The following is a 13,068-nucleotide window of genomic DNA, read 5'->3' on the forward strand; positions in this document are numbered from 1 at the left end:
GTTAGGTGATTTTTCCGTTTTTTTTTTTTGTTTTGGACTGTCCAGAAGGAGGACATGACATGGTAAGTGCTATAATTGAATCACTGTAATTTTAACACATTTAACTATGTAATAAATTTGGCAATTACCATGCAGTGCTCTCAGTTTATATAAACAATCATGTTTACCTATTTTCCAGGTGTCATTGGTTGGATGAATAATGCTTTAGTGAACAGAAAGGTTCACTAATTTGGATACTCTTGAAGGACAATGCAACATATTCATCCCATTTTCAGACGGGCGCCATGGGAGTCAAACCTTCTATGTCTATGCCCATAGTAAAAAGTAGACATCATATATTTCTATTATGGATTCTACTTGGAGTTTTGACATTCCCATGTTGCATCCGGGGTGCGGCATTCAAAGTTGGGGTGCTCGGGCCGTGGAACTGCGACCCTGTGTATTCCCGTGCCTTACCCACGGCCGCTGCCAAACTGGCAGTGGGAAGGATAAACGAAGACTTCGGCATGGACCTCGGCTTTCAGGTGGACTTCATTGTCCTCCAGGAGCCGTGCGAGACCTCGAGAGCTCTCACCGCATTCGTGTATTACGAGAAGGTGGCGGATGCCTTCGTGGGCCCCACGAACCCTGGCTACTGCACCGCGGCCTCACTTTTAGCCAAGAACTGGAATAAGGCCCTTTTTTCCTACGGGTGCATCAACCACGAGTTGGACCGAGTCACCGACTACCCCACCTTTGCAAGGACACTGCCCTCTCCAACTCGTATTTTGTTCATGGTTTTGAAATATTTCAGATGGGCTAACATCGGCATAGTCTCGTCCAACGAGGATATATGGATTGATACTGCTGTTAAAGTGGCCAATGCACTGAGGCATAAGGGGCTTCCTGTCGGCATGGTGACACCCATGGGCATCAATGAGACTGAGATAGAGAGAACACTGAAGAGAATCCAGGCGGCAGGAGAGATGAAGGGTGGGTCATTGTTTGAATTATTCTTGAAAAAAAAAAACACCTAGCTACCAAAATAGGTAGCTCCTAAATAATAAAAACACACTGTGGAAAAATAGTTTGTGTGCTACCAGACAGTTGCTCAAAATAAGCCTTTATCTGACTCACTGTGCCTCTAATCCGGGATAACACCATATCATCCCAGCTGTTGACGTCTCATTGTCACCTGACCACTGTGTCCTACAGTCTGGCCTAGATTTCAACTTTGCTTGAAGTTGGATCCGTTTTTATTCATTTGAGATGGATATTAATAAGATTAGAAGTGGCTAACTAATCTGTGACTTATTTGGATCCTTTGGATCCAAATTTCTCTTTAAATATGAATATCGAATAAGAACTTAATCCCCTTCACATAATAAAGGATGATATATTGGCACCTCATACGTATCAATTAACCACAGATATGATACCATATTAGGGTGAATAAAGTTTCTACACTGTGTTTTCTTGTGCAATGGGATTCTCGTGAAAGAGGAGTAAAATGTACACCAAGGCTTGTTTCCTCAGGTATAGATTCTGGGCAAGCTGTTAATGGAAAAAGAGAAATGGCACATTGAAGCTTTACGTGCCAATATCATGAATTGTATTTTCAGTCAGTTTTTCAGCTGTAGCTTTTTTCTGGTTTCTTGGACGGCTACGGTCGAAGGCTGTGTCTTCATTTGGGACTTGGAGACCCAGGTGAAGACTCAAATGCCCCAAATGCTGGTCAAATCACTTTCACCACATTTGTGTCCAAAACCTGAATGTGTCATTTCTCTTATTCTCTTAAAAAACAATGGCATTCTCCAAAAACTTCTGTAGACCGGTATCTCCCTCAGTCTAAACAAAGTACTTCTATTTGTGTTCCAGTCATCATCATGTGCATGCACTCGGCGCTGATAGGCGGCGAGCAGCAGGTGAACTTTCTGCTCAAGGCCCAGGAGCTGGGTCTGACCGGCGGCCAGTACGTGTTTGTGCCCTACGATGCTCTGCTCTACAGCCTGCCCTACACCAACACCTCCTACCTCCCCCTGCGAAACAGCAGCAGGCTGAGGGAGGCCTACGACGCCGTGCTGACCATCACCGTGGACTCGGAGCTCATGTCCTTCTACCAGGCGTTCGACATGGCCAAGAGGACCGAGGAGCTGCCGCAGCCCCTGGAGACAGAGAAGGTGTTCCTGCATCCAAAACCTCCAAATGAGCTTGAGCCTACGTCCTCTACTTTTAAAGAGATATGATTCTTATTTCAGCAATTGTATACGATTCTTTTTGATGACTGCTCGGTTTTTCTCTCTTAGATATCTTATCTCTTCCTAGGAAGCATCTAGGGACGGGTTCAAGCTTAAGATGGGTCAAAGGTCATCTACCCAGAATCCAGAATGAAAATCACACCAAACACGATTTGTATGAGTCTGGCACATTGATATCGGAACAGATTCTTTCACATTCACAAATTCAAGTCCCCACAGTACCTCCGCTGGGGCTTGGTTAGTATAATAGTTGCCCAATGTTCCGACGTCTCATTATTCCAAAAACTCAAATAGTCCCAAAAATGTCTCACTGGACCGAAAGCCCATTTGTCCGACAGGCCGTCATCCCAAAAACAAACGCCCATTGCACCAAAAATACAGACTCTGGACAGCTTATCCCTCCCTTGCACCTGGAAAGGTCCCAGGGTCATTCTGCATAATAATTCGCAGTGTGCGTCTGTATATGTTCGTGAAACGATGGAAGATTCAGTGTGAACAATGGACAGATGAACGATAAATTAGCCTCAGAGTCCATTCATTTCATTATAATTATTCTTTGGAATGTTTGTTCAAATTATAATTCACTTAATTTGTTAACTTGTTACACACAATAATGATCTGAGGAAAAAGGGTGTGATTAATCTCATTTTATTTGTTTCGGATATTTCGTTATCATTAATTTTCTGGGTTAGGGTTAGGGTTGGGTGGGTAGGGTTCGGGTTTCAGAGCAATGGGTCTTTGGAGCATTGGGCGTTTGTTTTCTGGGCAGTCGGACAAATGGCCTTTCGGTCCAATGGCACATTTTTTGGACTATTGGGGTTTCGGAATAACTATTAAAGCTATTATAAATATTGGATGGTCTCTTCAAAGGTCAACACGGCAAAAGCTGCTTTACTATTGGTTGACTCCATGTGAAAATTCCCAATGCTTTTTACTTTTCTTGTGCCAATTGCATGGATATTAATTAAAAATCTTTTTGAGGGGAAAAATAAATCTAATGACACGGAAGCTATGAGTGGATTTCTTAAAAGTATCAGATTTTTCCTTATATCTTGAGAGGGTAACATGAAAACATGGGTTATATGTATTTTCTTTTTAATTAGCTTTTTACAGATGTCCCTTCTCATCCCAAAAAAACCTCAAAATGTATTTTACAAAAAAGCTACATGGTGTAATTAATCCACTCATACACTTTATAATTATGCATTTATTCAAAATATAACCTTTCCTCCTGTTTGGGACCATGGTGGTGGCAGGGCAATTTAGAATTTAAATGAGTTTCAGACTTTTTTGGATTGATTCTAGTCCGATAAATACATGTTTTTGTGGATAAGGACAGACTCAATGAGTTTTCATAGCATTTTATCATTTCTAAAATTGTGACATTCATGGGAAGCACAGATACTGATTTTAGGATCGAGTATCGAGTTTAGGAAGCCTTTCACAAGACACCATCTTATTGAGCATTTCCTTTTTGGTCCATTCGGTTTAAGAGGGAAGCTCAGGTTAGACTCAACTAATTCTCATTGCACAGAGCACAAGTACTGAGGCGACAAAATGCATTTCTCTGCATTTTACCATCCTAGTAACTGATGTACCTAGGAGCAGTAGGCTGCCAAATAGCGGAGCCCGGGAAGCAGTTAGGGGGTTAAGTGTTTTGTTCAAGGACATGTGAGCACACTACCAGGAGCAGCCGGGGATCGAACCGGCAATCTTCCAATTACTAGACGAGACGGGATTACTAGACTCGGTTCCACCTCCTGAGCCACCGCCCCTGAGCGTCCGGTGGGGCCCTAAGGCAGTGAAATGGATGGAATTGAGAATAAAACAACATTCCACTTTCCTAATCTCTAACTACCTCACTGTCACCGCTCCACCAGGTGAACCCTCTGTTTGGGACGGTCTACAACAGCATCTACCTTCTGGCCAAGTCCATCGACAACGCCAGGAGGTCGGGCATGTGGCTGTCGGGCTCCAACCTGGCTTACTTCACCCGGAACGTGACTTTTGACGGTTTCAACCAGAAGGTGAAGGTGGACGCCGCCGGCAACGGCAACACCAACTTTGTCATCCTGGACTCGGACGGCCGGGGCGGCGGGCTGTACCGCACCTACGTGGTGGACCCCGCCTCCGACATGGTTCGCTTCGCCGGGAGGTCCATCAACTTCCCCGGGGGGTCGCCTCCGCCCTCGGACTCCAGCTGCTGGTTCGACCGTGACGCCATCTGCACTGGAGGTACAGGACCTCGATTTGACCCAAAAAGCTCACAAAATAATGTGGTTTCTGTAACCTTGGCTTCGAGGCTCCATCTGGGGTCACTTGGTATGCACACCGGGTCATCAGACATTTTTAAGACTGCTATATTTTTGTATATATTTTTCATTAAAAAGTAGTTTAATAGGCCTGAAATATATCATAATTAATTATACAATCCATTTGAAGCTCCCTCCATGTCGTATGATAATAATAACAATAAATGTACCCAAAATACTCAAATTCACATGAAACAGTTAAATGCCTAATATGCAATGTGGTCAGCGATTCTTATTGTTGAATTCAAATGCGCAAGATTAATGGTGCTGGCTCCAACATAATAATAAAAGGAAGAAAATTAAGAAAATTTGCCAGACTTTCTAATTGCTGTTGTCATAAGTATTTTGGAACCTAAAAACGTGGTCGTGGGCCAAAAGAGTAAAATCTTCTCTGCTGTCAAACCTGTAATATCATCAAATCTAGGGGGAAAATTCATGTGAAAGACGCAAGACACTTTTGAAGACAGAGCGTTTGTTATAATTTGTTATTTATTCATCGACGGCCAACGTCTCCTTCTGGTTCCTGTTTCGCTCCCCAGGTGTGGAGATCATCTACATCATCGTGATATTTATTGTCATCTTCATTCTGGCCATAGGAGCGCTTGGCTTAGCTCTGCTCATCAGGTACGTCACAGGACAGAAATTCAAGGCCCTCATGTATAACATTATATCAGATTGACGATTATTGAAGATGTTTAACATTTCTCCTGTCTATGTAAATAAGCCTGGGGTCATAATTGTTGCTTCTTCAGCCCCTGAACCCCTTCTAGAGAACATCTCAAATTCTCGCCGTCAGATTCTGAAACGGACTTGCCAGTGCTGGTTATCTCTCATTGGATAACCAGTTGTTTTTTTTCTGTTTGGGTGACATGACTGATTTGATTTTCTTCATACGTTGTGATCTCTGACCTGATGGGCAGGAGGAGAATCCACCAGATCCAACTGGTCAAGGGGCCCAATCGGATCCTCCTCACCTTGGAAGATCTCACCTTCATCAACCCTCAGCTCAGCAAAAGGGTGAGAACCATTCTCTGCATCCCTCTGACGGATTGTGCTATCGGACCTTTATCTCAAAGACGGTTTGAAATCTGTGATGTCGATGATCATGCCGTGCATTGGATGCCGCGCAGAAAATCACTCTGGAGGATCTGAGCGAGTCCAAAAGCGCGGTGGAAGAGAAGAGTGAGGCGGAGCGCTCCTACTCGGTGAACAGCATTCACACGGAGACCCACGAGACCACCAATGTGGCCGTGTACGAGGTGGGTTCAGCCTCTCGGGTTCAACGCCGACGGGGCGGCTGCCATTTTGGACGACTGGATTTTAAGTTTGTCTGTCTGAATGTGATTTTTTTTTTTTCCCGCCAGGGCGACTGGGTGTGGCTGAAGAAGTTTGGAGAGGGACAATTCAAGGAGGTGAAGCAGAGCACCACCAAGATCTTCACCAAGGTGAGGGGACTCTTTCCTTGACCCCGAAGGAGTCACTGTAATGGAGTCATGTGATACAAAAACAATCAGATATCATGTACTGTATGTGGCTCGGATTTTGTTGCGCACAATTTAGTTTTTCCCTACCATGAGACATGGCCATCATGGACTACAGCAGGCCTATTCAACTGGTGGCCCTAGGGCCCGAATATGGCCCATGCACCAATGTAGTTTGGCCCTTTGAATAAGATAGAAGGTTTGCAATAAACTGGGAATAACTGAATGATTTGGTCATCGGTTCAATGCTGACTGACTGAAAATTACTATATTTCCAATAACTGTCTCTCTAAGAGTCCCATTTCCCAGTTTTTCAACCCATTGGTGTCACAATTTACTCACTAACTCTCTGTCAAAGTATTATTAGTATACTATTTCAAGTAGTCAAAATGTGTCTTGTTCATAGTTAGATTCATGTCAGAAATTCCTGTCGTCTTGATTTGGAGGAACCTTAAGAAGCAGGGTAACAAGTTGAAAATCTGGCTGCCAACGCAAAGCCGTGGAATAGCCCTGGACTGCAGCAGCGACGTTTTTTCTTTTACCCAGATGAAGGACCTGAGAAATGAGAACGTCAACCCCTTCCTCGGCTTCTTCTCGGACTGCTCCATGTTCGCCGTGGTGACGGAGCACTGCTCCCGGGGCTCCCTGCAGGACCTGCTGAGGAACGAGGACGTCAAACTGGACTGGATGTTTAAGTCCTCGCTGCTGCTGGACCTCATCAAGGTAAACCAGGGGATCTGGAGTAAAAAAAAGCGGTTTTGATGAGAATGATTCAGACGGGGTGACTGGGTCGCTACAGTCAGTCGTAAGTCAACAATCAGTGTAAAGCCAAAGGAAATACTAAAAATAAAAGGCAAATTAAGGATTTTTTTTTTCCCCTATGAGTCTTCAAGATGTGCTCACATCAGTCCAATGGCATCATCACCAGAAGAAATTTGTTTGTTTTAAAAACGGTTCTGATCTGATCTACTTGGCTGGCTAGGGTATGAAATACCTGCACCACAGAGAATTTGCCCACGGAAGACTCAAGTCCCGAAACTGTGTGGTGGACGGACGCTTCGTCCTGAAGATCACCGACTACGGCTTCAACGAACTGCTGGAGTCCCAGAAAGCTCCCAGGGAGGAGCCGCCGCCTGAAGGTAGTCTCTTCATTGCGGTGCATTCAAATATGCCCTGTTCGATTGTGGATACAAACAAATACCTCATTATGCATTGTATTGTGATGAAGGGCTCTCCAAATAAACTTGACTTGACCCGACGTATGCTCTCGACAATTTCCCCCAAAAGGCCAGTACGCCATTTCTTTAATGATGATTTGATGACAGTGAAAGATATTATTTGATAATGTTAGATAATATGATAATAATAATAATAATTATAAATTAAGTAATATTGCAAGTGCAATATGCAAGTAACCTGGCGGTCAGGTTAAAAATCTGTTTTACAGGAATGATGCTTTATAAATTGCGAGGCTGAAGTTCTCAGGCGGTACGTCATCTCTAAGAAAACAATTGCTGAAAATATACTAATCATTTATCAATTAATTAATTATTCTTGTTCTGTCCAAATTAAGAGCAAAGCTTTTCATCGAATGGCTTGGCTGATCCTGAAGAATGCGTAGAGCGTCCTGATGAGGATGGATTTCTTATATTCGCCAGATCTGTTCTGGACCGGCCCCGAGTTTCTGCGGGACCCGGAGACCTGTCGTAAAGGGACCTGTAAGGGCGACGTGTACAGCTTCGCCATCATCCTCCAAGAGGTGGTCGTCCGAGGGCCCCCGTACTGCATGCTCGGTCTCATGCCCGAGGGTACGAACCAGAGGACGAATAAACCGATGCGTCGTAATGCAGCCGATGATCAATGGCCGCTCCTTCTCACATTTGACTGATTTTGCTCTCGGAAATATAGTCCGGACAACAGTATATTTTTCTCCCCTTTCCATCACCAGAGATCATCCGTAAGGTAAAGAAGCCGCCGCCCATGTGTCGTCCCACCGTGGCCCCGGACCAGGCTCCTCTGGAGTGCATCCAGCTGATGAAGCAGTGCTGGAGCGAGATGCCCGACCGCAGACCCGGCTTCGACGAGATCTTTGACCAGGTGAGTAACCTGTATATGCACTCATCATCCCTGCTCCGAAGGAGCCCAAAGAATTTTGACGACGCTTGATTGCATGTAATTTTTTTTCCCCCCAACAAATTTCACTTTCTTTTTTTAAGGATTTGAAGGGGGTGCTGATTGAGCGCTATTCAAAACTGCCGTGTGAATTTATCTCGAAAAGGTTATATTTTGCCGGCTACTTGAACAAGATCGCCTTCAAATTTGCTTTGGTTTGCTGACAATATTGGGGAAATACATCAAATAAAATCTGTAGTAACACGTTATATTAATCATAATTAATATGCATAAATTACATTAATACAATTTGAAATGGCCTGAAAATATAAAGACAAATCAAAAATGTTCTTTCATTTTATCATCATTATTATTATTTTGCATATTAAAGAGCCCATGGCGTTGTAGACGCCTGGTTGTACGACCAAATGAAAGATTCAAGGCTGGTCGTCAGTCAGCGCACCGTCACAGTGTCACATCTTGATCATCATTCATATAATATATTTAAATAAATAAAGTTGTTTCTCACATAATGAAAGTCAACGCGTGCTGCAAACGTCTCGGGCCGGCTTTACAACCCGGGATGCTGAGTTTACATGGCGTGTACTAGACCACCGAGTCACCAGGATGACCCCCTCGGTGTGCTTCCCGCCCCCTCAGTTCAAGATCATAAACAAGGGGAAGAAAACCAACATCATCGACTCCATGCTGCGGATGCTGGAGCAGTACAGCTCCAACCTGGAGGACCTGATCAGAGAGAGGACCGAGGAGCTGGAGGTGGAGAAACAGAGAACCGAGAAGCTGCTGGCAGAGATGCTGCCACCGTGAGTCGGCTCTCACACACACACACACACACACACACACACACACACACACACACACACACACAGTTTTTGTGGATACTGGATCGTAAGAGCTAAGGATTAAAAATCAATTATATTTTCCAGATAACGTGTGCACACGTGTTTTATCTGCCGCATACCTCACCTTCTCCGTTGCTCACCGTCCCAGATCGGTGGCGGAAGCCCTGAAGACCGGCGCCACGGTGGAGCCCGAGTACTTCGACCAGGTGACAATCTACTTCAGTGACATCGTGGGCTTCACCACCATCTCCTCGCTCAGCGATCCCATCGAGGTGGTTGACCTCCTCAACGACCTCTACACGCTGTTCGACGCCGTGCTCTGCAACCACGACGTCTACAAGGTCAGACCGATGTCCGTGACCCCCGTGTCAGAGGCGACTCCGGCAAACCAGACCGCCACCCGTCTCTCCGGCGGATCAGTTCTTTCGATGACCGTCCTGTCGTGAAATCGATACCTAAGGCAGTGGCGTGGGTCCCGATCCAAATCGGCATCACCGCTCCATCCAGGGTGGAACGCCGGCGTCTGCGTCCATTTCTTCAAAATTCTATTTCCCGATGCTGTGCTTTTATTTTGAAGGACCGTGAGTGGCGGGTCAAGACCTCGTATCACAAACGTCCCGCAGGTCTCCAGTTGTTGTTATGTCAAATTTAATCAAAACAAATCTTCGGTCATCAGATCATGACCTGCTAAATAAATTAGAATGTTCAAATCTTAAATTGAGTTGGGCTGCTGACTTCATGACTGGTGACAAATGTGACAAATGTGGATCCTTAAGGCTCGACCGGTCGGGAAGCGGCGTCCGTCCTGCACCTGTTTTAGCTGTGGGAGCGTATGTTTGTTCGGGGGGAGCCCTCGATCCGTTCAAACAAACCCTGTTTACATCCCTCAGGTGGAGACCATCGGCGACGCCTACATGGTGGCGTCGGGCCTTCCCAAGAGGAACGGCAACAAGCACGCGGCCGAGATCGCCAACATGTCCCTGAACATCCTCAGCTCGGTGGGCAGCTTCCAGATGCGGCACATGCCCGACGTCCCGGTCAGGATACGCATCGGGATCCACTCAGGTGAGCCCGCCACGGTGCCCCCCAGCGACGAGCAGCTCAAGTTCTCCAGAAGCGGCTCACCTCTTTACGGGGCTTGGTGGTGTTAGGGCGGAGTTCAGGAGGGGTGTTCGGGGGTCGGACGCGCAGACAAAATCAATGAAGATTTCAAATGTTTTGACTGGGAGAAAGGCTCTCTACATCAACGGGTTGATCAGTTTGAACATTGTTGTCCGATGCCATCATGGCATCATACATGGGCCTGCAACAAACGGTTTTTAGTTTTCTGCTGTGTTAACTATAAAATTTTTTTCAAGCGTATCCATTTATCCATCCACGATTATTAGCTGCGACGCGCCAGGTCAGGCGAGCAGGCGAGTTGGTGGGTTGCCAGGTACAAACTCCAATGCCTGACGTCAGAATGTTACTGTCAACCAAACTTGACTGAACTGGCAACCCTACAGCACCACCATGTTGGGTTTCACACGCAAAGAGAAAGAGTAAAAAAAAAAAAACACCCTCCTTTACGCAAATAAAAACATGTTTCTTTTTTGTCTTCCAGGCTCCTGCGTGGCCGGGGTGGTGGGTCTGACCATGCCTCGGTACTGCCTTTTCGGAGACACCGTCAACACCGCCTCCCGAATGGAATCCACTGGGCTGCGTGGGTATCTCACACACACACACACACACACACGCACGCACGCACGCACACGCACGCACCCGCACACCCGCGCGCGCACACGTACACACACACACGCACACACGCACACACACACCACACACGTTCTCTTATATATACTGTATATAATATAATTTTCATCCCACTCTGTCTCTTCTCCCCCCAGCTTATAGAATCCATGTGAACATGAGCACAGTGAAGATCCTCCATTCCCTCAATGAGGGTTATAAGGTAGACGTGCGGGGCAAGACGGAGCTGAAGGTAAAACCAAGTTCGATTGATCCACCGGTATATTTAAAAAAGGAGTCGTGTTGACTTCCGTTTTTTGCTCTTCAGGGTAAAGGCATCGAAGAGACGTACTGGCTGGTGGGGAAAACAAACTTCACCAAGCCTTTGCCAAAGCCTCCCGAGATCAAACCAGGGTAAGGGAATTCATATTCCCAAATGAAAACTCTATCCTCCCGAGAATCTGTATTTGTATTGAAGACATCATTCATATATTTGTTCAGCTCTGATTCTCACTTGGAGTTGGCATTTACGCTTTGGCCCACACCACACGTCATCAACTCTTACCATTATGTGAAGGGTGAACGGTGCCTTTACACTTTGCGTCCGTGCAAATTCTGACCTCTTATACGTACGAACCCCTCCAGGGAAGACAATCACGGACTGAGGCCCGAGGATATCGCCGCGTACAGGAAAAAGAAAGCCGAGAAAAAGGCCTGACTCTCTTGAAAGGCCAGGATAGAAGGTAGCGACGTGCGTTTCCCAGGTGGCGGTGGTCGTGGCTCCGCCCGTGGCTTGTGGATGTTTTCGTGGCTTTCCTTGTTTTGCTGGACACGCCGTGCACTCTGCTCTGCCCTGGCTACTGAGATCACACACACGCACACACACGCACACACACACACACACACACACACACACACACACACACACATACGCACACACGCACACACGCACGCACACACACACACACACACACACACACACAGGGTGAAGCACATGTGATCTCAGTAATTGCTCTTCTGAGTTGATCTACTCATCTCATGAACCTCTCTGTCTTATCACCTTTATATCTTTGTAAGCAGATTGCGGGGAAAAGCCTTTTTGGATTAAGATTCATTTCTCCTTTTTCCAACCTTTCTGGCGTCACGGCTGTCGCTGTCTGCTTTGGGGTTTGACTTGAAACATGGGATTTAAGTGCATTAAACATCTGCATAAAACACCGAAGCCCGCAGAGCCCTCACTCCGCTCTCTTGTTTCCCAGGGACAATTGGCAAGAGATGGTGACGGGCGAGATTAAGACCATTTTCCGCAAAGCCAACAGGCAAGTGGACAAGCACAAGATCTGAGGAGAACCGAGAGACCGGGGGAGATCGAACGGACGGCAGAGGAGATGAGGAGAAGAAGAGAAGGAATAAGAAGAAGAAAAAGAAGATCTACGGGAGGATGGGGAGTCGGCACAGGGGACGGGACGGGAGGGCGCCGCCCGGGCTCGCTCACAGTGGCTTAACGCGGACTTCTTTAATAGGATTGGACCTTGTCTGTGTTAATCTGCTGCCCGCCAGCACAGCAGGACTGGGCACGCTAATGTGATGAGGGGCTGGTGCGTGGGGAACCGCCCTGCCGCTCCATCCACCACACACTCGTTCGCTCCTTGCTGAAGTCATTCGGCCACTGAGTGGTCACCGATCGCAGAATCACAATCAGAATCAGAAGGTTTTCCCGAAAAGTTCTCGCACCATACGCCTAAACTGATTGTTATTATTATTATATATTTTTTTAATTAGCTTATTTTAAAATGGACCCAGATTTTGCTTCTGACAAAATAAGGTCTGACGGGTTAGTTAGTGCTGGGTATTTCACTGTATGACCGAGGGCTTCATGCAGGTTAGTCCTCCAAGACGGGAGGCAAAGGCTGCTACTGTATATACATACACGGTCACCAGGAGGCAAGGCGTCACTATATTTCTACTGTATTTATTCATCACAATAGGGCATTAAGGGGGACGTGTGCATAATAATGAAATGTTTCCAATAGTTTAAATGTCAAAAAATATATGATAAAATCAAAAGCATATTTTTTGATTAATGGTTGAAAAATGTTCAGGCCTTGGCAACGTAACAAATTTTTTTATCTGATCTTATCATGCAGTTAGGGAATGTTGCCAATTTATCAGAACATTCCATCCTTTTTGTTGAGTAATATGTAGCCCACCTGTGCTGCAAATGCAGATAACAAAATGTAAAACAACGCGAGTCAGGGCATTGTTGCCAGTTTAGACAAGGACATCTCTTCAAGGGATGTGTGACGATGTGTGAGTAGGACAACAATATGGACTA

General features: G+C 45.9%; 1 protein-coding gene across 1 annotated transcript; it reads left to right on the plus strand.

The window, feature by feature from the left end:
- Positions 1-284: 284 nt before the first annotated feature.
- Positions 285-12,077, plus strand: gucy2f (guanylate cyclase 2F, retinal; the record flags this gene model as incomplete). The annotated part of the gene is made up of 18 exons (XM_080006593.1): positions 285-972; positions 1,858-2,159; positions 4,118-4,472; positions 5,089-5,173; positions 5,470-5,566; positions 5,680-5,808; positions 5,914-5,994; positions 6,577-6,753; positions 7,013-7,169; positions 7,689-7,838; positions 7,979-8,127; positions 8,803-8,966; positions 9,154-9,346; positions 9,896-10,070; positions 10,609-10,707; positions 10,892-10,986; positions 11,062-11,147; positions 11,993-12,077. The coding sequence occupies 18 exons, from the start codon at positions 285-287 to the stop codon at positions 12,075-12,077; spliced, it is 3,267 nt and encodes a 1,088-aa protein (XP_079862719.1).
- Between the last annotated feature and the right edge of the window lie 991 nt (positions 12,078-13,068).

Source organism: Zeus faber (genome assembly GCF_960531495.2).
Source record: "Zeus faber genome assembly, chromosome: 9".
Classification (NCBI taxonomy): domain Eukaryota; kingdom Metazoa; phylum Chordata; class Actinopteri; order Zeiformes; family Zeidae; genus Zeus; species Zeus faber.